Source organism: Leuresthes tenuis, unplaced genomic scaffold (genome assembly GCF_036924035.1).
Source record: "Leuresthes tenuis unplaced genomic scaffold, fLeuTen1.0.hap1 SCAF_16, whole genome shotgun sequence".
Lineage (NCBI taxonomy): Eukaryota > Metazoa > Chordata > Actinopteri > Atheriniformes > Atherinopsidae > Leuresthes > Leuresthes tenuis.
The window spans coordinates 6,008,761-6,035,937 of record NW_027325370.1 but is presented as its reverse complement, the minus strand read 5'-3'; the positions used below and the strand labels follow the sequence as shown (position 1 = coordinate 6,035,937).

General features: G+C 39.9%; 2 protein-coding genes across 2 annotated transcripts; both read left to right on the top strand.

The window, feature by feature from the left end:
- Positions 1-326: 326 nt before the first annotated feature.
- bgnb (biglycan b) lies at positions 327-14,916 on the top strand. Its single transcript, XM_072366347.1, has 8 exons — positions 327-578; positions 7,460-7,733; positions 10,303-10,415; positions 11,021-11,234; positions 11,381-11,491; positions 12,608-12,701; positions 13,235-13,373; positions 13,464-14,916. The coding sequence occupies exons 2-8, from the start codon at positions 7,475-7,477 to the stop codon at positions 13,659-13,661; spliced, it is 1,128 nt and encodes a 375-aa protein (XP_072222448.1). The 5' UTR covers positions 327-578; positions 7,460-7,474; the 3' UTR covers positions 13,662-14,916.
- A 1,578-nt stretch (positions 14,917-16,494) lies between these two features.
- Positions 16,495-25,137, top strand: b4galt3 (UDP-Gal:betaGlcNAc beta 1,4- galactosyltransferase, polypeptide 3). Its single transcript, XM_072367399.1, has 7 exons — positions 16,495-16,768; positions 18,603-19,165; positions 19,293-19,528; positions 20,165-20,355; positions 20,455-20,577; positions 21,421-21,525; positions 22,069-25,137. The coding sequence occupies exons 2-7, from the start codon at positions 18,883-18,885 to the stop codon at positions 22,418-22,420; spliced, it is 1,290 nt and encodes a 429-aa protein (XP_072223500.1). The 5' UTR covers positions 16,495-16,768; positions 18,603-18,882; the 3' UTR covers positions 22,421-25,137.
- Positions 25,138-27,177: the final 2,040 nt, after the last annotated feature.

Here is a 27,177-nt window from a genome sequence, read left to right as displayed (position 1 = left end):
GTGCAGTAATGCATCAAGATGTTTCAACACGGGCTTAATTATAGACATGATATAGTTCCCTCAAACTCCCACACATAACGTACTGTCATGTTTGAAGTATTGGGGACAAATATAACACTAATACCAACCAAGTTTTAATACAACAAAAGTGTGACTACCAAAATTAAGCCAACCAATTAAGTTTTTAATAATTTGTGAGGTGATTGTGAGGTGTTAGTTTATGACCTAATTGCAGTCCCACTCACTCCTTTCCCCCCCTCCTCCTCTTCACATTTCCTTCATCCAAAAGGGGAGAAAAGAGGCTGGCTTGTTAACTTTATGGGCTCGACTCTCCCGACACGCAGTCATTCCTCGAGTCGGACTCACGTAGGCTGGCCCGACACGTTTCGCAGCCGCACGCAGAACCAGAGGAGCTGCGGCTGGTGTCAGAGGACCACTGGGATACAATCATCCCTAAATGTGATGAGAATATAGGACTTTTCTTTAAATCTTCAGGATAAAGTGACTTATAGAGGGCGCAAAAACTCTTCAGTCTACTTTTTGGAAATTGGAATTATTATCTTATTTCTATTCAAAAGGTAGGAAAGATGGGTTATCTTATTTCATATGCTGTTAAGTCCTCCAAATTGCTTGGGGGCGACTTAATTCCTTTTCTAGGGTGTGCATACCGTACAAAAATATTTTTTTGTCCAAACACTAAAAAAGAGAAAGTTTATGCTTAATTGTATGAGCTCACAGTCTTTGTTTAGTTTTTGCACGTTATTCAAATCTGTTACCTTTCACATTTTTAGCTGAAGAACGTTTATTTACGTGTATATACGTCGCTTGCACTAAATAATACATGACAATATGACATTGCAATGTTTTCTTGGTTTATTTCCCCCTACTTATTTTCCCATTACAAACGTATGATATATTTATTTTACGATTATTCCTCTCAACCTGTTACAGCGTTTGCTGGATGCTGTAATATCAGACTTACACTAGATGGCGCAACAAATCTCCGCATATCGTTCATGTAGTTCTCAAGGGATGAGATGGTAATTAGACAAATAATTTCCGTTCAGTTTATCCCTACAGCGAGGGAACTTTCTTGTTTCATTTGGCTCCAAATGCAACATTCCTGCGTCATTATTCAGGGATTTGATCGACTTGATCTGGTCCACAGTTCTGCACTACCCTCAAATTTAGCGTTGTGACCGCAGCATTCAGACTCACAAATTGTGCCTGAGGTGAGAGTGTTACTATTGCTCCTTCCCTTTTTTGCTCTATTTACTATTTATTTATTTATTTATTTTACTTAATGTAATGCAGAGACAACCCATTGGGGAGGAACTTTATTTACCTTCTGGCAGCTTTACTCTTGTCTTGTGCTGACAAATTCTTGTCCAGACAACAAACAACAAGCTTATGCATGAAACAGTCTCTTTACCATACAAGGACAAAGTAAGCAGCGTGAGTCTGACTGGAAAATAGTCAGACAGTTGGAATTGATGGTTGGAATTGAAGGGCGGCTGTGTGTTTCCTGACCTGCCTGCCTATTAGACAGTCTGTGGGTTGACCACTCTGCACCTGCAAGTCTGTCTGCTCTGTGACTTCTTCTCCCTGATTGCCCATCCACCTGCCTTTTTACAACATTCATTGCATGATTTACCCAGTTTTCAGCTCTGAATTCTTTCTCTTTAGCTATTGATCAGTTTCAATCTGCTGCCCAGCATTGGTGTAATTTTTTCCTTACTGTTGCAAGTATATGTTCTGAAAATCCTTTTTTTTATGTTGTGTCAATAAAAAATGCTCATTGTTCCACTCTAGTTTTTCATAGAGCAACTATTGTTTAAAGACTTGATTCATAGCCCATTTTTCACTGGCTTAAACTCTGAAATGACCCATATCCGTTGAATGAGGCCTATCTTCCCACAGGCATGGATCCTCAGGTCAGTAGTTCCTTTTGCTGCCGAGTGATTTGGCACTTTTCTGTTGCTCTGTGTTGTTCTGCTCTCTGTTGGTCTTTGGTTAGGCTTCATCTCAGCAGCACTGAGCAGCTTTCCACCACATCCAAGCTTGGCGGCATGAGAGGAGCTGCCAAACAGTTCCTTTTTTTAGGCACAGAAGTCACCAAATTACAGCTGCTGGGGCAGTTAACCCCACCCTAAAGTTCTTACCGGATCCGCCTTGCACTAACAGTCTGTATATCGGAGGAGGACATGTCTTAAGGATGTATGTGTCTGTGTGTGTGTGTGCGTTTGCTCATTAGAGGAAGAAAATGAGGGGGGGGGGTCAGTCAAACTACCAGATAATTTTGAATAGATTATTTATTTATGTACATGGAGAATGTGTTTGGGTAGCATGGCTTCCCACATGCAAGCATTTGTAAAAGTTTTACATTTGTGTTTTTGTGTCAAAGTTTATTGCAGCTTGGACCAAGTTCCAAACAACAGAAGTACTCCAAAGTGTAACGCCATGCAGACATTGATTTATTCTCTGCAACATATCATGTCCAATATTCTGTGCACAGTCAGCACAGTGATCACTTTGAACCACCATGTGATTTTAATCGGTACTGAGTGTTGACGTGGCATACACAACTGTTGTGGTGCCAGCTGGCACTTGGTAAGCTGCCCCACCTTAACTGTGCTCGCATGACTGCCAACACTGCCAAAGAACAGCTTGTAATACGAATAGAGATTTTTAAAAAATGAGACAGTATTGTATGCCTTAATTGATATTGTCAAGTCAGGTGGATTTTGGGCACCTTTAGCATTGACCTTGAACTTGCAGGGACCAAAGCGAGGGTTAATTTATGTGGCATTTAATGATTTTACTCACATATTAAGTAAATCTTTCTTTTTCATGAGAGGCCGTAGAAAAATCCTAGTTTTTGTCTTTCCCTTGTTGCAGTTGTGAAATAAACATGAAAAAAACATGAAATAACAGAATCAACACAAAGCTTGACCATGGCAAAGGCTGTATTTTAGCAACATCAAAGTAAATTTAGTGAATTTGAGACCTGACAAGTACCTGGCACTTGTTGGATAGTGTATGTATAACATGCAAAGCTAATCACAGACATCAAGTGTATGAAACTCAAACATATTAGCAAGGATTATTTAAAATAGTCCCTTCAGACACTGTTCTATTTCACTATCAATAGACATATATCCATCCATACATTAATTTCTGAATTCTTTTCTTGTTGCTTGGCCTCCTATGTTCTTTTTTCACCTTGTGTGTACAACACAAAGCCATTGAAACTCACATGTTCATATACCGGTGTCAGTTATATGTTACCGCTTTAACCACCTTTAGTAGTTCACTTATCTGTGTGGATGTGTCTCTGAAAAAGAGGGATCATCACTCCTGTAATGAGCTTACATACCTTTGCTTGGGGGAAATTCCCCACTCTCTCCTATTGTGGAAAATAACCATTGCTTTTTTTGAGCAAAGAAGCTTCAACCTAACTGAATGCTGAGATGCTTGTAAGAGCTAAGTAGTAAAACTCCACGCCTAAAACCATGTGAATATGGACACATTTGAATGGGATTTGTTGAATATTGATGCATTGAACATTGAAGATTTAGAGGCCTAACTAACTGTAAAACCTAAAATGTGTGAACGTCCATTGAGGAGTCCACTTACTTTTGGCCATCTTCTAAGGCAGAAAGGCTACCATTTGGACATTCTCACATCCTTCTGTCCACTGTTGACACACAGTTCCCCCTTTTTCGTTATCTCTGTCTGCCTCATGATTGTCATTCTGCACTACTCTTATTCTTTTTTCCGTTTTCTTGTCTGACCCCACACCCCACCCCTCTGTACACACACAGATGCACAGACACACAGTTCACTGCACCATATATTACAGCTAGACAGAAATAGCTGCCCATCCATCCATTAAACCGCTGTTGGTCTTTGGGTGGGAGGAAAGCTGAGGCAACAACAATTAAGACTGAAGCCTTTGGTTTGTTTTTCGTCTCAGCCCCGGACGTTTGAAGGCTCACAGCTTAAATGAAGGGAGATGGGAGGAATTTATATGTACAAACACTAGAGCCAGATAAAAGTGGTTATTACAGCTAGAAGGGCTCTTGATCGTGGGATGCAGTTTAGTTTTATTGTCATGTTGTGTAGATAGAAGCTACACACATCGGTTGTGCTGATGACAGGCTGCCCGGGTCTCTTTTTTTTTCTCTCCTCCATCATACCCTTTATCTATATCTGCAATCACATCTGACAACAGGAAGACAAAAGCAGCTCTGCAAATTAGAGCACCGGTGTCACATTTCTAGATTTACAGTATATACTTGCCGTAATGTTGCAAAAAATAAACTGCCAAAATTGTAGGCATATATATATATATAACCTTCTGTGTGTAATCTGGCACTTTTAGTTCTTTGTATGTTGCGTGTCATTGTGTGATGCTGACTCTATATGTACTAGTTGTTGGCTGCATTCTTCTGGTCAAGACAAGGCCCATGGTGTTTTTTTCTTTTCTTTTTTTCTCCAAAATGGTATAATTTGGCAGCTATTTTTATTGCAGGGAGCAGACTACAGGGGCCAGTTGTTCATACTCACAGGCCAGGTCCCTATCATGCACAGGCTCTTTGTTTTATTGTCTTTAATGCCTTTAAATGATAGCACCATGTGTTTTAATAGAACAAAAATGCTCACAGTTGCAGGGAATTTATAAGCAGCTTGAAAGTATGATTTAAAAGCCTGAGAATAGATAACTTCTGCCACAACATATACAAAACTAAATAGTGCATTAGTGAGGTTATGCATGTGCCGAGTCAGTCTTAAACTGATAAGCACGTTTACTGACCACTGAAACACAGTGATGTCTTACTGTGGCCACAATTCTGTATTTCTTAAAGAAATGTTTCTGTCAAGGCTCAACTTTTGTTGTTTAAAGGACCTGTATCAACTTTAACAATATATTCTTCATAAAGTTTGGAATGAAAAGCATTTCCCCAAAATTAAAAATCACTTGAAACTCCCCAATGGGCTTTATTAATGCTAAGCCATTTAAAGTTGTGTGAGTCAATGCTACTTGGAAGTTAGATTAAATTCTGTGTGTGTAGCTGGTGTTTAATTTCTTAGAACAGGACTGAGGCACATCAGCGACTCTAAAAGACAAGAGTTTTACCTTCAGGCATCTTAAGATAATCGAGTGGATCTTTTATTTTTCTTCAATCAAGCCCCCATCTTTTTTTCATGCCCCTCGGTGCTGATTATGGGAAGTCAAATAATTTTTTCCTCTCACTTCAGCAGAATCTGGGCAGAATCCCTGATCATGTCTCAGCATGATGCACACTGTATTTCCATGGCATTAAGACTAAGATTAGTAAGATTAGTGAGCTGAATATCAGATAAGTAACTTACATGACAAAGTTAGAGAATATAGGGTTTTAGGTCACCCTAGGGTCCCTTGTTGGAGTGGGTTTTGCTTCATAGGATTAACCTCAAAGGTCACAATTCTGGCTGCACGGATCAATGGGCCTGGTATCAATTTGTTTTCCTAAGAATTGATTTTTAATTTGAGTTGAAGGGTGAGTGTGGTCGTATTTTTCAGGTCAATGCAAGCAGGATAAAGCTAACAAACAAACACAGACATACACACATACTCACATGTCTGTCGATCTCAATTAGTGTTGTATGTGTGTGCACAACTATGACATCATGGAGTCTATTTCACAACATTCAAATATATGTGTCTGCACTTGCAGACCCAGTTTCCCCAGCAAGTGAATGGCTGCTTTGTTGCAAAGCTCATTTGCAGCATAAACTTTTCCATCATTTAGGTGATGCCCCCTTTGCTATCTGATTGGCTACTGAAAGGAGACTTGCTTTCAAGGGAATTGTATTGTGCAGCAGGCACAGAAACTTTTCTTCCCAGGGTGAATTCCTGGCAAGGGTGACAGGGGAAATGAGTGCATTTCTCCTCACCAGCCTCCAGCTTCAGTCTGCCTGTTAGGTGTGGTATAAATGTAGAGATGTGTAATTTGGGATAAGTAGACCATTTCATAATATTTTTTGATCACTACATCGACTGCCTCCCCATGGCCCAATTAACCTGTTAGGAGGCCGACTAGTTTCTGGACATTTATGCATTTATAATTAACCAACCCACTGACACAACAGAAAGTAAAATAGCTGTTTTTGAACAGAGCAATATATTGAAGTTTCATGATAAAATTAAAAAAATGGCACCAATATGACATTTTCTTTCATCTGTTCCATACTCAAATGCACCCTAAATATTTGATTTGTCAGCACATCAACATGCTGCACCTCCATAAGTGTTTGTATGTAATGATGTCCACTTTCCACGTCTCGCTAGTGTTCATTTGGCCAAACAAACACTTATAAAGAGGAAGAAAGGGAGGGATAAAGAACTTAGTCTGTTTTGCAACAGATTGCTAGTTTGAGGCTTGTCCTGCAGAACGTTTTTGGCACTTGGTGCATTTTTCTACTTCCCTCACATTTGCAATCACTTCTTTCAGATTTTCTACTGCACTCTCACCCACAAATGGTTAGTGTTTGGACTTAAAAGTACATGGTTGGGGTTAGAATGAATGTATCTGGTGAGCTTTGCATGGTCACAGAGGCACACATTTCTACATGCTTACAGCGACACATTTTATTATTCATAGATTTCATAGACTGTAATTCTTGTCTTGTCTCACGAGCACTGTGACAGAAGAGAACAGCCAAGGGATTTGTTGCCATGTCACCAATCACCAATTGTGACAAAGCTGAATTGTTTTGGGCATATGAACAACCGTACATTTTTCTGGGGACACTGGGCTGAACTGACCCTGTCTACTGCATGCTTCCTTTAAAACACACTGCTACTGAACACGGTAGTGTTTTTTTGGTTTTTGATATTTTAGGTATACACAGTATCAGCACAAAGCCTTACACACACCTCGATAAATAAGCCTCCAGTTTCAATATCTAAATTAGGTTTTCTGAGTTTTGAGCCTCATGGGCATTAACCTGCTTTGACAGACTAGGAACTCAGCCTTGTCCAGAAGTTTTCCTTGCATCTTCTTGGATACTACGACAACCCAGACATTTAGACGCGCACTGATAAACATTGATATACTGTACTGTAATTTGAGAGGATTGCTGTCAGCACATCCATTCATTTATTCATCCTGCTGCTTAATCCAATTCAGGGTCACGGGGGTCCTGAAGCCGATACCAACTGCCCTGTCAGCACATTCTAATAAAGTTCATCAGCTTCACAAACACACAACCTGAATGAAAATAACATCACACTTCAAACTGAACAGTATAAACATTAGTAATGGAAAGATTAATTGCGGGGCTTTAGTAATATAATGGGGTAGTTTTAGGTATACTCATCTCTATGTATACATATAAATCTCTTTCTCTCTATATACACATTTATTTGCAGAAAAACTCATGCCGCTCATCTTTTCTCTTTGTTTTTCTCCAGGTGCTTACATCTAAGATGCCGCCACATTGGTCCATTCTGCCATTGTTGTGCATGGCCCAGCTGCTCTCTCCCTCCTCTGCTTTGCCCTTCGAGCAGAAAGGCTTCTGGGACTTTGCCCTGGACAATATGGACAGTGGTGGGATGATGGCAATGATGAGGGATATGGAAGAAGGGTCAGCCATAGACACGTTTACCCCTGGCCCCCCTCCCTACGTGCCTATTTGCCCCTTCGGCTGCCTCTGCCATCTCAGGGTCGTCCAGTGCTCTGACCTCGGTTAGTGAGAGTGCATGTGAGAGAAGCAGTGCTTCAGTCTGAGTGATGTTTTGTCATCATGTAGAGTGTGAGCGTGTTGAGGCTACGAAAGAAAAAAACCCAAAGGATTTGAATGACTGAGCAAGACCAAAGCCTTACAGCCCCAGAGAGTAAAGCTATATTATCTAGGGGAGGGAATTTCTCCCTTTTGGGTATTGCTGGTGTATTTTGACAAGGAAAGGCATCTCTTTGAGGGATTTTGTGTTCCAGACTTTGTGAGTAGATACAGGGAGGGAAAGATGTTGAGAGCAGAAAAGAAGACTGTCGTGAGAGAAGGAGGCGTAAAAGTAAGATGGATCAACACAGGAAAAGAGGGAGATACGGTTGAGAAAAAGACAAAATATTTTTTGTAGACATAAAAAGGGGCACTTTGATGACTTACTTGGTTTCTTTGAGGGAGCTTTCTGATGGTTCTCTGGTTTCTGGACCATGTACAGAATGTTTGATTGAAACCACGATGAAAGGAAAAACAAGTTTGTGCTTTGAGATTCAAGACATTAATTACAAATGATTAAAAGTTTGCGATGTTTCCATGAGAAGGTTTTAGAATTGAGATTAAAGTCTCTTGACTGAAAAGGTAAATGCAAAGTTAATAAAAAGAAATGTTTATGTTTTAGTCCACATAAGCATCCAACAGATATTAAAAGTGCTCGCTTTTCTCCCTTTGTCTATTTTTGTTCAACTTAAAGTAACTGAATTCACTCTTATTTATGGACATAAAGGTTCTCCACTTTATACTTGACACATAACTACTACAAGATGTCTGTGTTTAGGCATAATGGTTTTGTCGAATCATCATTTTACAAGCTCTATATATTTACTGTCCCCAGTCTTTGTGCAATGGGTAAATGTGGAAGCATATAATTTCCAAGATGTCAAACGCTTATTTAGAACAGATGTATTTTGGTGGTGCCGTCTGTCTCCTCTCAGTGTGCATCCTAGCATGATGTTGAGTATTTGTGTTGAGGGGAACTGGGGTTTTAGAGGGTGCTAGTGTTGTCGGCTTGTAGTTAAGTCTTTGAGATTTGTGGCAGATGTGGGTAAAGTGCAGTGGCTTGTGGTGAAGACGGCCAAAGGATTCTCTTAGTCAGGGTCTTGGTGAAAAGTTGTTTCTTCTGTCAGGTCTGCAGATGTGATGCAGGCAGACAGTACAGACTGAAGTTTCCAGTTGGCAGGAGGCATGCCAAAAGCTGCAGGTGCTGAAAGGAAGGTAATATTTCCGACCACATGAATCAGCTGGACAACATCCTGCTCACTTAGAGTTTCATGGCTGCTGGAATAACTTTGATACATTTCAGCAAGGTAAAAAAAATAGAGGAAAAAGTCTGGTTTGCGATTTACTCTTGATACCAAGGACAGAAACGTAGTCCTCCCCCAGAACTTTAAGAATTGAATCTGTTCTTTGTGAACAAAATCTTGATCATTTCTAGATCAGAGCACTTTACCAGCTTGCTCAGCATTGTATGGTGGGGTTTCAATAGATTGTCAGAGGGAGCTGCTGAGGGTTTGATCCTGTGTGCTGTCATGAAGGGTGTGGCGCAGCACAGCCAAAGTCATATATCTAAAGTTAAATGTAGCTGGACAGTTCTGGGTAGTCCTGTGGGTCAGATGTGGTCGGTGGCTAACTGGATCTGAGCAGGGCAGCTGGCACTTCCTCACCAGCAGGTCTAGTTGCATCATGTTCTTGGTTCAAATGAGGTTTGCCGGGTCTGGATTTGCGTATACATCCATGACCACATCAGATGCACTTGTCGACGTGGCTCTGTGATGTGGCTGGTTGCTGCGTTTGTGTGTGAGTTATTTCTCTAGAGATCCTTGTATGAAATAATGCAGGTGTATTTCTTAATACCCTTCATTGTGGATTTGATTTACAATCTCTTGTTAGCTTGTAAGAAATGACTACTTAGTAAACAATATTCATAGGCATTCATAACAGCTTTGGCTTTTACTTTTTCTCTTGTTGCAAATCAGCCAAAATATATGACACAAATTCCCAATGCAGCACAGTGTCACCACTCACATATTAACACACACAGCTTGTATTTCTTTGTATGTGTCAGGGTTGCGCCCTTCTCCTTTTTATTTGATGTGTGACTTTACTGATGGTATTTAAGTCACATCCTATGTGACTTCTGTGAAATGGAAACCAGATGGAAAACATCTGCTGTCCCCATCTGGTGTGAAGGGAATTAGTGTTTGTGTGTGTGTGTGTGTCGTATCGCCAGGGCTGTGCTGACGTCTCCATGTGACCTCAATGGTTGTGTCTATGTCCACCTTTCATTAAAATAATAGACATAGAGCACAAAAGTACTTATTTGAGATAGTGTGGGAGTATGATTAGTTAGATTTTTAGGGCTGATGGAGCTTTAAAAGCCACTGTGACTATTTATTTTTCAAAGCCTGTGTCTGAGTAAGACATCCTAAGAGCCTGCCCATTAAAAACAATTTTTGGGTGTTGGCCGGCAGTCACCAATGGAAGCATTTAATAGCTGATGTCTCCCTTTGATATTTTTACTGGTTTTGACTTCAGGTTTGACGGAGGTGCCAAAGGATATTCCTCCAGACACCAAGTTCCTGGACCTGCAGAACAACCGCATCACTGAGCTAAAAGAGAATGACTTCAAAGGCCTTTCTAACTTATATGTAAGAGACGCACACACAGTCTGGTCATTCGTAATGTACCACTCAGTATCATCTCAAAGATGTGCAACTGTAGCTTTTATTGGTTTGAGCAGTCTAAAATATCATTATGATCCCCGTTTCCTTTGTGATGTAGAAAGCAATTTCCTAATTTAAAAAAAAATGACCTCCACTACATTTTGCTCTGAGAGCTTTAACTGTGTTAAACTTTGTGTCTGATGCCAAAGCTGTCTTAGCAGTAAGGCTTAGTAATTCACTCCTGACCCACATTCAAGTGCACTGACCAAGAGCAACATTAAATTTGGCAGCTTTTGAAACTCATGTCATAACATTATACAAAAACATCTCTATTAAAGTGTATTTGCCTCAACTTTCATATGTCTCCATCTAGTTCAGAATTTGAACTAGTGCAACATGTCTCTGAACATTTTTTAGTTCAGTTAAACATGTTCAGCAGAGGCAGAGGGCACCAAAATAGGCTGTTGTAGAATGTCTTTCTTTTAATTTCTGACTACCTATGTGCTGTTGATGTTCTCAAGGTAAAAAAAAGATCCTGTTGACTTTATACTATCCTTGGTTGTTGTTTTTCTCTTCCTTTTTTTTCTCAGGCTCTGTCTGTGAGGAATAACCAAATTTCCAAAGTCCACCCCAGAACATTTGCCCCTTTGAAGCACATGCAGAAACTCTACTTTTCAAAGAATCAGCTGACCAGTATCCCCAAAAACTTGCCTGCCTCTCTGGTTGAGTTGAGGATTCACGAGAACCTCATCAAGAAAGTGGCAGCTGGAACCTTTTCAGGACTGGGCAACATGAATTGCATAGGTTAGCAATGCTGATGACTTCAGCGAGCCAGTAAATATTCTGTGGTGCTCACCACAGCCTTTGCCACTGGATTGCTGCTGGATTGCATTTTCAAGATAAAAAGGTTTTCTTTTTATGTCATGCTATAATTACCTTTTATCTTGCAGAAATGGGAGCAAACCCCATCAAGAACAGTGGTTTTGAACCTGGAGCATTTAAGGGACTGAAACTGAATTATCTGCGTATATCTGAGGCTAAACTAACTGGGGTGCCAAAAGGTAAGAACTCACTTATGTGGCTGAAATGCTGACAAATTCACAATGGTGATATTCCACTGTTTTAGATGATTCAAAGTAGTGGCTCAACATTTTTGTAAATACTGTTACTCACTTAAATGAAAATGCAATTGCAACGCAATGTCACACTGAGCTCTGTTGGTCCACTATGCAAAACACAGCAGTTTCACAAAAAATAGATAAAGATACATAGATTGTTACATTTATACACTTTTTGAGTTCTGAATAGATTAAATTTCTATGTTTTCCTTTTGAAGTGACAAAATACCAACATTTTGAATGATATGAAACTGTCACTAAAACAATATTGTAGAACATGTTCATGGGGTTAGAGTTAGATAGTAATAAGTCCATGGTATAAGTTACAGATAAACATGTGTTTAGGCTTCAGCATAAATAAACACATGAATATAGGCTGGTATCAGATTGGCTGAATTCTCCCCTGAACAAAACAATAACCAAGGAAAAACAATTCCATCACACAATGTTCACACCCTTATTTTGACTCTACTATGTTTTGCAGATGTGGACAAACGTACTTGTGAGACTGGGCAGGGAATTTATAAAGTCAGTAGCCAATTTGCTCAAACAAAGCACAAAAGGACCTTTTATTTAAGTCATGTTGGTTTAGTATGTGCAATTTTTTCCCATGCCTTTTGCCTGACAACTCCCTGGTGATGACAAGTATTCAGGATCCTCTAAAACCAAAAAGAGGGATTTTTAGATCTTGTCTTGGATGCATTCAGAAAGCTTAATATAATATTCCAATTCATGGTCTAAGAGGTGATGGTAGACAGCTTTTTTTTCACCTTTGGACACATCCAGTCTAACTGTTTTCCTTTTATGCCAGCCTTTATGTAGTATCATATTAAAGATTTACTGACAGTAGTTACATATGTAATGTTTTTTTTTTTTTGACAGAGAGTGGTATCGAACCTGTCATGTAAAGTAAAAAACTTTAATCCATCTCACAAAATGTCATATTCATTAACTGCAGAGCAATTTGTCAGTGTGGCGTGAAAGGTCCAAACAGTATGGGAGGGATCTGCTAAACTTAACCTAAAATTAAGGCTCACAGGTTTGGTGTCTGGCTTCTAGATCTCCCAGAATCTCTCCATGAACTTCATCTGGACCACAACGAGATCCAGGCTTTGGAACTGGAGGATCTGAGCCGCTACAAAAACCTCAACAGGTCCTCCTCACACTTAAACACAGTACTCTTGCACCCTGCCTGCAATGGAATACACTCAGTCGGCAGTGCCCCTTAGGGGTATAAACAAAAACTACATTTAAATGCAACTTAAATATAGCATGGAGCCAGTGCTGCTGTGTGCTTGTATGTGCGGCGCCATCAGTGTGTTAAAAAAAGCTTCCTTTGTGCGACGCGTGCACATTTCTCAACAGCTACCTTCACAGGCCTTTTTCACAACAGAAATTTCAAATAGCTGAAAAAGCACAATCACATATTTTAACAATGGCTTTGTTCTCACATTCATACATCTGCTTTGTCAATTGTCAAATGTGAAAATTTCCAACCACTCTGCTCTCTTTCCCCTCCTTTTTACACGCCTCTCCCTAAGACAGTCTGTGGTCACAGGAACATCGATGGGTTTTTAAAAGCCCTTACTCTCATCTTGATTAATATCACTTCACTGCTTTGTTTAGGTAGCAGTGCCCTGTTGACTGCCCTTTTAACATTTTTCCACTTCTCTCTTTTTTTCCTAGACTGGGTCTTGGGTTTAATCACATCCGTAACATAGAGAAGGGCAGCATGTCATATGTGCCAATGCTGAGAGAGCTGCACCTGGACAACAACCGCCTCACACGTATTCCCCAAGGCCTTCCAAACATGAAATACCTACAAGTTAGTCTGAAAAAAAATGTTTGCCAAATAATTTTTGACATTCTACATCCTCTGTACTCACCTCATACTTGGCTGCTCCTTCATTTTTAGGTGGTGTACCTGCATTCCAACAACATCAGCCAGGTGAGCGTGGATGACTTCTGCCCACGAGGATTTGGGGTGAAGAGGACTTTCTATAATGGCATCAGCCTGTTTGATAACCCTGTCAACTACTGGGAAGTGCAGCCAGCGACGTTCCGCTGTGTCAGCGACCGGTTCGCCATTCAGTTTGGAAACTACAAAAAGTAAAAGCAGAGAAATACGGAGAGATGGAAAGAGTGAGGGGAAAGTGACAGAGAAAAGGGGAAGAAGCAGATAATTTAAACGATAAGAAAAAAAAACGTAAGAAATGGTGTGAAGGGAGTTTATATTTGATATTATTAAATTTATTATCATAGTTTTTGTAGAGAGAATAAGTGATGGAGAAGATGGGCAATGAACTCATGGAATAAAAAGAGAAATAAAATATACAATCCCATAACTTGAAGTGAGTGGACAGCAAAACCCCTGCAGTACTGCATCTGGGTTTTTGTGTTATTTAAAATCAGGGTTTTGAGAGTTTTACCATCTGAAACAGATGAAGAAGAGAATGTTTGAGAAGAATGTTTTTCCCCGAGCCTATGTCAATGAAAAACGAATACTGAAAACTTGTGAAGCATTTCATTCCATTTTCTTTTCACAATAACTATTGTTGTGACAGATGTCATTCTTATACTTCTAACATTTTGGTTAAGATATGAGTAAAAAATGAAAAGCAACGCATTTTACATTGTTTTATACATATGTAAGGGTGATTTATGACTTCCTGTGTGTTTATTTGTTAAATATATTACATTTGTCCCTGTGTCACTGCTCTGAGGCCATTTGGTCCTTAACTGGGATTAAGAGATAGGTAGTCAAAGAGTTGGAGGGATTTTTTTAAACCATCTCTAGATACAAAAAATACACAAAAGGTAGCGGATTAGCTTAACTTCAAGTTTGTTACTATTTGACTGATTAAAAGGGAAAAGAGCAAAATACATTTTCTTAATGATATCTTACTGAATCTATTATGTGCCTTTATTCAATATTAGCTATCTGAGCAATATCTTCATACAGTATTTCTCAACAGGACACAGAGATAGAGGGGTCCTTCTCAGACTGAGGAAACACACATCAGCTTTGCTTTGAGACAATGAAAGCATTGTGTTCACTTAGTGCTACAAACAATAGTAGTGTTCATGCAATGTTTTGCACAGTTTTTCTTACGCTATATCTGCTTTAGGGTACCATCGGGGGTGGTTGGGTTGGGGTGGGAGGTAACCTTTTTACATTGGTAGACCTATGTGGAGCTATTTTAGCTATAAGTATTATGTCCTGTTTCTGTTCTGTAACCTGACAACCTACAGCTGCATGTGAATAAAGACATTTTTAGCCTGCTGCAATGAGCGAGAGAACAACTAATACACCTGGGTTGGATACTGTGTGAGAAATAAAGAGGAAATGCCATAAAAAAAGAGGAAAACATTCAATAAATGAAAATTCAATTTTGTAAAGGTTTAAACAAATGTTGATTGAAAATATTTTGGAAGAAGTTAACATCTGAACACCAACATGTACAGCACTGTCACGTTACATGCTCTCTGGGCATTCAGTGAGGTTCATAGAAGAGAGATACTGCCGTCTGTGGTCTTTTGTCCTGAAGTCATGAATTTGTCAATAATTTGAATATTTTTGTTTTTCTCAATCAGTTTTGATATGAACCTTCATCTGATATCTGCTGAGGGAAAATAAAGACGAAGCAGTTATTTGTCAATCAGGAGGTGTATCTAAACAAAAGATGCCATTTCATTGATTAACATAGTGAAAGTATTCTTTTTTTGTAACTGAGCAATTATTTGTTGGATTTGGTGTTCTGTGGTTGTTGTGTATCAGAATTGTTTTAGCATAACAAAAAGCCTTGACCTCTCATATTCCAACTATGACACCGTAAGGCTCTTTTGTGCTTGATGTGGAGTTCATTTCCACCCCTTCATGCTCTTTCTAAAGAGTTTCTCGGGCTGAAGCCATCTTCAAAGCACCAACCATCACACAGTGAAGAAATAGAGACATAAATTAATCTAAAAAGAAAAATAAATAAAAAATTAATTCATAAAGCATCTCTGCACCGGTTTAAACTATCCATCCATCCATTTTCCATACCTGCTTAATCCAATTCAGGCAGGGTTGTGGGGGACTAGAGTCTACCTCAGCTCTATTTTTTGAGTGCTGGAAGAGAACCGACGTTTGTACAGGGGGAAAGTGCAAACTCCACACAGGAAGGCCCCAGCTGTGAGGCGACAGTGCTAACTACCACACCACAGTGCAGTAAATAATGTTAAAATCAGGAAATATTCTCTATCACTATCTTCCTAAAATATAAGCTCAAATGTCAAAATAAAGTACATATGTTGCATTAACTCATCTTAGCAACACTTTGGAAAATTAGGAGACCAGTGAAAAAGTTTTCCATTCCTACTGAATTTAGTGTTGCAGCTGCTCAAAATTTCAAGGCCCCTTTTGGCATAATTTTTTGTTTAATATTGCACTAAACATTTTCAGACAGATTCGGACCGCGTATCTCTTCAGGGTTACATATTGTAGTTTTGTTGACCCAGTCCCAACGCTTTCTAACGAACATCTTGCTGGCATCACATTCAAAACAAGCAAATACACGTCAACGAACAGAATATCTTTGTTTCAGGGTTCGATATGTTGTCTTCCGTTCAGTTAAGGGTTAAATCAGTGCTATGGTATTGTTTTTCAACATTTTACATGGTGTCCAGGTTGTTTGGGTGGGAAACTGGATTGTAATAAATCAGACTCATTTTTCCATGAATATGGATGCACATAATCCAGCTGGAATACGGGCAGTTTAACAACTTGAAAGTTTTACAGTATTGGAAAAAAATCATTTTAACAGTACCACGACTTCCACGCGGTCTATATTTAATTTGCATTCATATAAACAATGTTAATTTTCTCAATCAAGCATCAGTGGCAAAGTGACTACTCCTTTTATTTTCAAAAGTGCCGCTCAGTGCGTCACCGCGGTGCGCCTCATCCCATCCGACGGATACGTGTTTCGATGGGGCAGAGCGCACTTGCCTGTGTTGACACAAGACGGATATGCGGCGATGCCCTTGCACATGAAAGCGTATGCAGCGGTCTCTAAGCAGTACAGGATAGGTTTCGCCTCGGATGAGAGATTAGGAGGAGGAGGAGCGACCAGCATCAGTAACAAAACGGCATCTGGTGGTGGTTCGCTCGGTGGCAGCGGCCCGTGGATTCTCCATGGAAGCCGGGGACTGGATTTGACATGCCACTGGGACGTGCGGGTGAGTCGGCTGATGGAGCAGAGCATGTGCGACGCATAGAATGGCAATAAGCAAGGCTACGCAAGGACTGTCATTTTAGGCGACGGAGGGAATCATGTTGCCAGCCATTTTCGCTTTGGTGACGTTGATGTCGCACAAGGCCAAAAGATGCATGTAAATAGGCTAATCACATGGATGGAGGGCTGTCGACATGATGATAGCCGTGGCGCTGCTGGTTCTCTACGCCCATTTAACTTTTTATTATTGCTGTGTTTCTTGCTTAACGAAACTCGACATGATTTCCAGTGTTAAAGCTCTCTGTGGCATGTGATTCTTTGGACAAACGGAGAGCTAGGATGGTGGACTGATTTGATTAGCAGGCATCAGTTAAAATACGCCCAATGTAAATGTCATAGCCGAAAATAAGCCATTCTAAATTAAGCAGCAAACATCACATTCATTTGGAGCCGTTTGTCGTTGCACAGCCTATTTTAGCTTTCAAAAGACTTCAGAGCTGAAGCAAATCTGTTGCTGCATTGTCTTTCCGTCAGGTCTGTTTTCCTGCAGAAAGCTTGATGATGAAAAGAGGAAGAGAAGGAGAAATGTGGGTTGCGTTCTTCTTGATCAAAGATAGCTTTTAACCAGACCCTTATAAAACAAGGAAGCCTGTATCTGCAGCAGCTATCCTCCAAAATAAAACATTTCAAGTTTTACAGCACAGTTTTGGTTTATTAATATAGGTCTTAAAGACATTAGATATTTGACCCCTCAAAATAGCCTCCGTTGGCTTTGATCCTAGCTCAGCCCAAACAAGTTCTATGAAGTTGTGGCTGAGGTGGCTATGACATGACTGATAGCATATCTCTGTCTTACACTAAATGCTTTCCGTACAACCGCAGAAGTGTGTTTGGGGTTGCTACATGACACAGTTTTGACTCTCTAATCAGCTCTATGAAAGCAGCATCACACCTTCCCCAAGCCATTGCTGATCCGGGAATTATAATCTAGTGTTTAATGAACATAAACAAACGAAGATCTGAAACTTTGACTTGTTGCTGCCATCCTCAGTCCAACTTAGACGGTCCTTAGCCCTCTTCAGTCTCCTCTGATCTTGCAACATGCTCTTCATAGAGTGATCAGCTGTGCTGAGCGTACCACCAGGTCAGCACTTCCCACCATGCAGGAAATCTACACCAGACGGTGTACTGCCAGAGCCGGACAAATTTTAAAAGACAATCACCACCCTGGCAATGAACTCTTCCAGTGGCTATCATCTGGCAAAAGACAAAGAAGACTTCCTGTATGGCCAAAACGGAGAGGCAGAGGAAGAGCTTCTTCCCTCAGGCCATCAGGACACTGAACCTTCAAACCCCACTGAACTCTGTATATTTGTACAAATGTATATTTTCAAAAGTCTATTTTTATCTTTATTACATATTTTATTTTATATTTTATACTGCACAGTTGTACACGGGAGCTCGTTGCAATTTCATTTCACTATGGGTGTACATCCACATGTGACAAATAAAAATCTGAATCTGAATGCAACCTGTCCCCGGACTCCAGACACTTTTTAAGCCCTTAGATCAAAACAATTAATGTAGCAGATTTGAGGAGTTAAAAGTGTGACGTCCGTAACATTGAATCTTGTGCTATTTGGTATTTCTATGTTAAGAAGTGGTAGTGTAGCCTTTCTTGACGCTACTTTATAGCAATCAAACTGACTTTCATAAAAGTTGTGCTGTAAAGCTTGGAAAGGTTCAGTTTGAATTTGAATTGCACTGTAAAGTGAGTCGATATTGATAATGATGAGCAACAATGATTGACGAACAATTCTTTTTGTCTTTTCTCATAGTGTCATCTGTGGTCAAAAGGTGATGGCAGTGCTTACTGAGCTTCACCACTACTGCTACCCATTCCTAAAGATGGATGCCTGTCTGCCTCTCGCCTGAGCCTGCACTCTGGGCTACCTCCTTTCCTTCTTCTCCTTCTGCCTCTCCTTGCTCATTTCACACCTCTCCTTCCATGCTCCTCAGCCAGTTGCTTCTAGCTTTAGCCCTAATCTCTCCTCCCACCTCTCCATTCGCTTTCTCCTCCTGGAATTTCACAATATCTCTACAGTCTTCTTCTTAATTATGGCTTGCTACGGTCGCTCTCTGGACTCCCCTTGCACACTAGCCTTGCTTGTAGGCTTCCAGTTTGCCTTTGTGCTCTATTTTTCCCTCGGGGGCTTCAAAGGTCTAGTGTCAGTCCTGGTGCACACCACAGAGCCTGAGTTTGATTATTCTCGACCTCACGACGTCTACACCAACCTCAGTCATCTAGGGGTACCGCCTCCCCCACCTCGCAACTTTGGCGCTGGAATTCCTGCCACAGGACAACCGCTAAGAGACTGCCCAATGCCATCCCCTCTGTTGGGTAAGAGATAGTTGTGCTAAATGTATTCTGTTAAAGTTAACACACAGTTAGTCAATTCAACCTACAGCAAGTGTTTATTTTTTGCTAACCTGTTGAAACAAATTATTCTTTCCTTTCCTTTCTACAGTTGGACCTGTGTCTGTTCACCTTTCTTCTCCTCTGTCGATGGAGGAGATCAGACAGAGGAACCCATTAGTGTTGCCTGGTGGACGCTACAGGCCTCCGGACTGTGAACCCCGCCACCACACTGCAATAGTGGTACCATACCGGAACCGACAGACCCACCTCCGTGCCCTGCTCTACCACCTCCACCCTTTCCTACAGAGACAGCAGATCCATTACAGCATCTACATCGTACAGCAGGTCAGGTTATGTATCTGTGTTTTTGAGCAGGCAGCTTTAAGATGATATCATTGATATGTTTAATCAAAGTGGCTGTAACAGTAATTTTCCATGAACAAAACCTATCCAATTTACAATTTTTTTACTTTTAAGAGATTACTGACACTACAATGTTGCTAACTCTACTTCTGAATGTCTTCCACCACTTACACTACTGGTGTATATCCAGTCTAATCCTGTAACTGAAGAGATATCAATCGAGTAATTAAGTTCACCCGGATAAAAAAAAAAAAAAAGTCAAAATACTTTTTCTTATTTTCTTCTCCAACTTGACGTTTAGCCCCCTGGCATCCAACACAAGGAGATGAATGGAATTTGTTAAGGGTGATGACAACTTTAGACTTGAGCCAATAAAAAACTTGCCTACAGTAGATGACACTCAAGCTTTGTGGGAAAGTAAAATATGCTTTCTAAATGAATTCAGGCGGGTCATTGTTTTGTTGCCTGTAACTCACAGTTCCAGACCATGTTCTAACCACAGCAGAAGATGGTTGTTTTCCTTTTTCTAAATGATGTACTCAAAACGTGGTGCTTTGTGTTTTAGGATTAGTAGATGACCATGTAAAGTATTAAAATCTGCCCTATTTCTGGCTTCAGTGGGGAAATGGTACTTTTAACCGAGCCAAGCTGCTAAATGTTGGGTTTCGGGAGGCTCTCAGAGATGAAGACTGGAGCTGCATCTTCCTTCATGATGTTGACTTGCTGCCTGAGAATGACCACAACACCTACACTTGCCACCAACAGTTTCCCACACATCTGTCTGTGGCCATGGACAAGTTCCGATACAGGTAGTAAAAAAGCATAAACAAGAGTATGAGTGGATTTCTCTGTTAATGAATTGGCCTTAGACGTAATTTTCAAGACTGGGCGTGATCTGGCCCTCCCAGGTTGCCGTACCCACAGTATTTTGGTGGGGTGTCTGCTGTGACCCCGGACCAGTACATGAAGATGAATGGCTTTCCCAACCAGTACTGGGGCTGGGGTGGAGAGGATGATGACATCGCTGCCAGGTAAAAAAGATAAATGAGGCAGAGGCACACACCCTGAATGAACTGTAAACTGTGCACGCTGATGTGTCAGATGTGCGCAGGTGTTCAACATAAAAACTATAAGCACAGGCTTTTTAGCCTTTCTCTTCCTTTACTTTCTTCAATTTATTTTGCTGTACTCATTCATCTTTCTGTGTTGTTTACAGTTTTATTACCTCATATTTTCCTTCTCCTTTATTTAAATTCATCCGCTCTAACATCATCTTTCATCTTCATGTCTCTTCCCATTGCCTTCACTTTGCTTTATATCTTTTGGAATGGGCTCAGTGGGTACGTTTGCATCGACTAGCTTGCAGATTTTCACAGGACTGCTTACTTCAGATTTCAGGAAGTATTCATTATCCTTCTCATTTCGAGCTGCAGCCCCCTCTCTCCACTCCCTGGCTCTCAGAGCTTTTGTCAGTATGTTGTGACATGCGCTAAATGCAATTAGCAGCACTCTTACGTGCAACATATAGAGGACATGCACAACATTAGTTACATAATTTTTATTGAACTAGATAACTGTAGCGTTACTGAAGCAAAAGATGGAAAAAGGGAACCACTATGTTTTCCACCACCAGTAGGCTTTAGAAGTATGTTTTTCAACCACAATCCCATTCTTGCTCTATTAGTTCACTTTTCTGCTTTTATTTGCATTCCCTAATGCTCTTATAACAAGTAGTTTTATTTGTAGATGTAGCAAAAAATAGCATTAATAGTTGATCATCTCATTAGTGACTTTGGGATAAGTTTTCAAGTTTAGTTTTAGGGTGAAAAAACCCCAATGTTTTCTTTGAACTACTGTGATTGCTGCTTATCCAGAGTGCGGCTGTCTGGCATGAAGATTGTGCGCCCTCCAGTGGCTATTGGTCATTACAAGATGATCAAGCATAAAGGAGACAGAGGCAATGAGCAAAATCCAAGCAGGTATGAATGGACACTACCACAGATGCAGAATTGATTTATTTTCAAGGGCATTCTTTTTAATCTTGATTCTCACTGGGATCTGCCCTCTTTTTAGGGGGATGTTCTTAAGCTTTTAAATTTCAAACTGGGAGATGTGCAGTATGTACTTCTCTGCAGACTTCATTCAAAATTTGGTAGCAGGTATCAGAATGTTGCCATATGTTTTTGCAGTAAAAGTAGCCCTATCCTTTGACGCAGAAACTTGCATTTTATTCCTGCTCTATGGTGCCAACAGCATCTAGTGCCTCAGGCTGCATCCTCTTATTACATCAAATGTATTACATCTATCTTTTAAATGCCTAAAGTGCTAAATCAACTGTTTTTAAGAGGTCTATTTTGTGTTTTTATGTGTCCATTTCACTACTAAAAGAATCATCTAACATTTAAAAAAATGCGTCAATAAGAGTGCAAGATGAGAAGATTGATGTGGTTCTTGAGTTTTTGAGTGTATATAGTGTAATAATTACTGAATGAAATCAAAATAAATTCCAAAACTCTTTGTAGATTTGACCTTCTGAAAAGGACCAGACTCAACTGGCGTTCGGATGGCCTCAGCTCGTTGACCTATGAGCTGCTTTCCAAAGAGCTGGAGCCGCTCTACACCAACCTGACCGTCAACATTGGAGAGGACCCCCGTTTGCCTCAGGGCAAAGCCTCCAATCCTGTGAAAACGACAACCTCTGTCCAGCAACGAAGCACCAGCAAAATCGGAGGCACAGTTGAACAGGAAAGGAAGCTGGGAGAAGATGTGATAACAAATGGAACTGTGGCCCAGGTGACGGGTGAAAAAACAGGACCTGCCCAGGCAAAGACAGCAAATCAAACCACACAGCAGAAGACAGGAGTGCTGACATAAGAAGAGGCATATGATAAAAAAAATCATCACATCTGTAGCATGGAGTGGCTTCCCCTTTCATTTGGATCCGTAAGAGAAATGAAAGGAAAGAAGCATAGGATTGTTGTTTTGAGAGTAGTAAACCACTGGATCAAAAGAGGACGCTGGTTTTGTCTATAAGGGTGCATTCATGAACACTACCGATTCACCTCCTCGGGGTTTATCATCTACTGAATGTGACTCTGGCTCTAGTGAAAGGAGCATATTTGTGGTTATGTCCATGGCTTGAGCAGAAGTAGAAAGATGAACAACTCAGTCATATCCATGTAGAGGTCCAAACAAACTCACTTAAATGCGACAGCAAATACATAGCCCTCTGCAGACAGACATCACAAGCTGCAAGTAACCCATCTGCATACTTGCAGCTTCATCATGTCTGCTCCCGAAAAAAGCTGCTGCTGTCTGTCCACCTCACTTTACAGTGGGTTTGTGTTTCCGTGCCTTCTCTCTTTTATGCGCATTTTATAGATTAATATAGTTGCTTTTAGATGCTGACCCTGGGTAAGATTACCTCTCCTGCCACGTGGGATAAGTTTGGGAGGATAAAGCCGATCCTGGATTGAAACTAACTATTTGTTCCAGGGCTGCTGTTTTATATTCGCGTGCATTGATCAGTCGCTGACCAACTCCATAGTTACTGGACAATTCTAGAGTTTATATTTATATAGAGAGACTTCTTTATTTGTGTACTGGTTTGTTTTATTGTCCTTCATTATAGTCTGGTGCCTCTCTCTCTGACATTTAGTTTATAGACAATCAAATTATATGGGAAGATAATTCTGTATCCAACCACATAACAAAAAGGACAAACATAGACTTGGCATGATACTTGTTGTCTAGTTTGACTAAACTCTTGATACATGGATAGATCTGTGCTCCTGATATTATCTATGAGTTTCATCATTTGTTTCTTTCAGAATAGTCCGGTATGGGGAAAAGAAAAAGCACTGTGCACGGTTTGGATCACCTTTTAACTAGATGGCCTCAGTGCATCTTAAAGCTACAAATGAGTGTTTGCTTCTTCTTGTTCTTCTTCGCTCGCTCCAATGAAGCTTTTCTGTCGTAAAAGGATGGAGTCAAAGAAGAAGAAAACATGTCAGACTGAAATGCATCTCTTTATGTAGAATTTGGAGTGCTGCCCATATGCATGTAGGTAATTTTTATTGATCAGTTATCATCTTCTTGTACAAATTCTGACATGAACTTTTAGTTTTATCTTTTTATATCAGCCATTTGGAATGTATTTTTGTTCGTGTTCATTCTAGTTCATGTTTTGTAAAGAGAGAGTTTATCTGGTGAGTGTAGTCCGTGTAATAGAGGGGACTGGAATCTGATCACCTGTAGGCACTAGGATTGCTCGCTGCTATTTGAAACTGTACCACTACATATAGCTGCAGATGAGGTACTGTAACACTGAGTGTGGAATTTTGTCATCACACTAACAGGTAATGTATGCGTTAGCCTAATTTGAATGTATTTCATTTATTTATTATGTCAGTGATAGAGCAAAGTGTGCAAACTTCAGAAGTGATCTTGCTGTGTAGATGTGTTCTCCAATGTAGACCAGATTGTTATCCTTTTATACTCCATGTCTACATTTCTTAGATGAACTAAGTGTGCCTCATGAAATAAGGCCATATCACTGAGGAACTGAAGATGTACTGCGGAGTTAGATGTGAGCGGCCCCAAGTGGCGCAGTGTGATGTAGCACCTGCTGAGAGAAGCCTGAATGAAACTGCAGTGCTGTGACATGAATGTTAATTATTAATGTTCACCATTCACAGGTTTCAGCCAATCAAATCTTTGCATTGCCCTGTGAGGAGGGTGTCTCATTTCAGTACCACATGACTGATCCCACCAACAACTCAGTATTTTATCCACTGATAGAAATATAAATATTAATACTGTAGAGTGTTTTATGAACGGACATTGTTTTATAGAAGGATTCTATGTTTATTATGAAGTATTCTTTTCAACAAACATATTGTCTTCATAGTAAACATAGCGAGACAATAAGGCCTAATTTCTTAGCTTTATGCAACATGATTATTTAAATGCTAAACAGATATCCTCCATTTATCATATTGCCTGGGACAAATCCTGTATGACATGTAACAATGACACAGTGAAAGCTTTTAAGGACATTATATAACCTCTGCAGATTAATCAGCAAACGGTGTGCTTACCTGGAGATTATTCTATATTTAATAAACAGGTTAGTTTTTATAAAGGATGTTTTCGCTAAGTGTTGAACATATATAATGTGTATGCAAATTCAGGAATAAGTATTGGGATTTCATGGTATTGTTTTTTTATTTTTTTTTATTTAAAGAGTCTATTTGATCACGAAATTCTTCAGTTATAAAGAACACATTTAGAAAGGTATATGAAGGATGAGAAAGTAACTGGCTTGAGAGGTGGGATGCTTATACATTCATGGCAAATGCTATCATACTAATACATGACTTCACTGATAAAGATGTTAATTCCTGTCATTTTTTCAGGTTGCCTTATTTACTGACCTGCTCTTGAAGAGTGTCTGCATTTTTCTGTGTACATGTGTTTGTGTGTTTGCTCAGAGCAAAGTCAGCAAAAAAGGCAACATTACCAGTGAAGTGTGATGGACATTGTTGTGACCGAAAGCAAATATGTACACCAATAAAAACTCATAATCAAAAGTGAATGATGTGGTCTGTGAAAGGCATTCATGTACTAACCTAAATGTAGAGCAGCATAGATGCATGTACCGAACACAGCTTACTATAAATACCTGGTGCTTATGGTGATGCACCTCCCACAACACTCGAAGCTTCTTTATGAATATGGGTTAGCATTTTGATAAGTGCTCCTCCAGCTCTGACACTGCAGAGATCAGATGCTCATACCAAGCCAATAGATTATCAGTCATAAGTCATATAGCAGCACAAACACATGTTGTAGAGCAGTTCAGCTGCACAAACCTGTTACATCATGCCATGCATTACATGTAGGCATAAAGAGGGATGGATTAAAAACTTGGATATGAGATATTTTCTATAAATAGACAGTCACTCTGAGATCTATGTGTTCGACCTGTGTTAACATCTAAAATGCTGCATGACTCACAGAAAAAGAGCAAAACAAAAAGGCATGAAATGTGAGGAATTACCTGACAACCTATCGCAGCACAACAGGCTCTTCAGAGGGGATTGTGGAGTTTGATTAATAGTATGTGATAATCTTAAAAGGTATTTTGTTTAATTTTTCAGTTCCTTTGTTTAGTCTGGAGCCCTAGCTAAGAGATCAGCATAAAACAGAATTTTAAAAGACTATTTCAAATGTTAGTACAATAAATATGACATAGGATAAAAAACCCCAGCTAAATCCAACATATTTTGGTTCCAGTGACAAGGCAGTTCTTAAAACACAGCTGGAAATGTGTAAAGAGGGGATTGCTCCTAAACTGATGATATTTTGAAACTCATTGCTCACATAAGGAGCATAGAAGGAGGAAGCAGCTGTGCAATTCTCTAAATGCAACCAAGGGACATTTAAAAGAAGTCGATCTGGTATCATACAGGCTGATGTGACATGACAGAAGACTAGAAATGTAAGTAGGCTTTTTACCTAACAATGTCTTTACAATTAAGAGCAAAATATGTCTTCTTCTTTTTTTCCTTCTTCTTCTTTGCTCCTCCACTTCGCCACATATCTTGTTTGAAATTAGTCAAGGATTTGTACTCCTTTACAATGTCCCTTCACTTAAGAGAGAAGGATAATTATTAAATTAAGAGAAGGTGCACTGATTTTTCAGTCAGTACTTGGCAACAGAATAGATTATCTCATGGAATAACTTTGTAGTAGTAGCAACTTGAGGTTTAGTTTTTGAAAACCTGTAGAGCAGGTAAGCTGCTTGATTTGGGCATGACCTGCAGTAACGCTGTGATTGGCTTCTCCTAACTCCAGCTTGATGCATCATGCCTAAGCCTACCCAAGCTGTCCATTAAAGACAGGAGGCAGATGAGGGCAGGCCTTGCCCTTGCCATTCTGAGTAAACACATATTTATTTACAGCATGCAACAAAATGTGAAGCACATCCGTATGAATTTAGAAGTGGGGATACTGAATGTTGATTGTCGTTTATACTTAGTGCATACCCTGCATTACACCTAAGATTGTATATCAGTATGTCATAAAAGAAAAGGCCATCTTAAGCATGATATAAACTGTATTAACAATGATGAGATGTGTAACTTAATGTTATGAGATATCATAGGGCTAATATCATCTGAGGTCATCAGTGATGCTGTCATGCTGTGATGACAGCAGTGATGGTTTAGTTAGCACTTTCCTTCCAATAGACTGACACACTTGCCTGCTGAAGTAACTGTGGCAGGCACGCGTATTGTAGAGGGCTGAGGCAGCCTTTAGTCACTTCCTGTTACTGTAAGACCTAAGAGACACAGCTGACCTCCTTCAAACATAGCAAAACTTTAACTTTAGCAAAATTGCACTCATACAATCACATTGAATGAAATAAAAAAAAACTGCAACAATCGCGCAAAAATGTGCATGTAACACTTTACAATAAGAGACACCAGAGTTTTAGTCGTCACTGTAAACAGCACAGATCTGGAAATGATGAATTCATCACTGAATATGGGTATGTTTTCTTACTGTTTTCATCCTCTCTAAGTGATGATGCAATACTTCTGTACTAGTTATGAAGCGTGAAACAT

Excerpts from the sequence above, each read along its gene's own strand:
- bgnb (XM_072366347.1), top strand. The coding sequence starts at position 7,475 with ATGCCGCCACATTGGTCCATTCTGCCATTGTTGTGCATGGCCCAGCTG. Across the intron at positions 12,702-13,234 it reads CGCTACAAAAACCTCAACAG|ACTGGGTCTTGGGTTTAATC; the intron begins GTCCTCCTCACA and ends TTTTTTTCCTAG. Across the intron at positions 13,374-13,463 it reads CAAACATGAAATACCTACAA|GTGGTGTACCTGCATTCCAA; the intron begins GTTAGTCTGAAA and ends CTTCATTTTTAG.
- b4galt3 (XM_072367399.1), top strand. The coding sequence starts at position 18,883 with ATGGCTTGCTACGGTCGCTCTCTGGACTCCCCTTGCACACTAGCCTTG. Across the intron at positions 20,356-20,454 it reads ATGGACAAGTTCCGATACAG|GTTGCCGTACCCACAGTATT; the intron begins GTAGTAAAAAAG and ends TGGCCCTCCCAG. Across the intron at positions 21,526-22,068 it reads AATGAGCAAAATCCAAGCAG|ATTTGACCTTCTGAAAAGGA; the intron begins GTATGAATGGAC and ends AACTCTTTGTAG.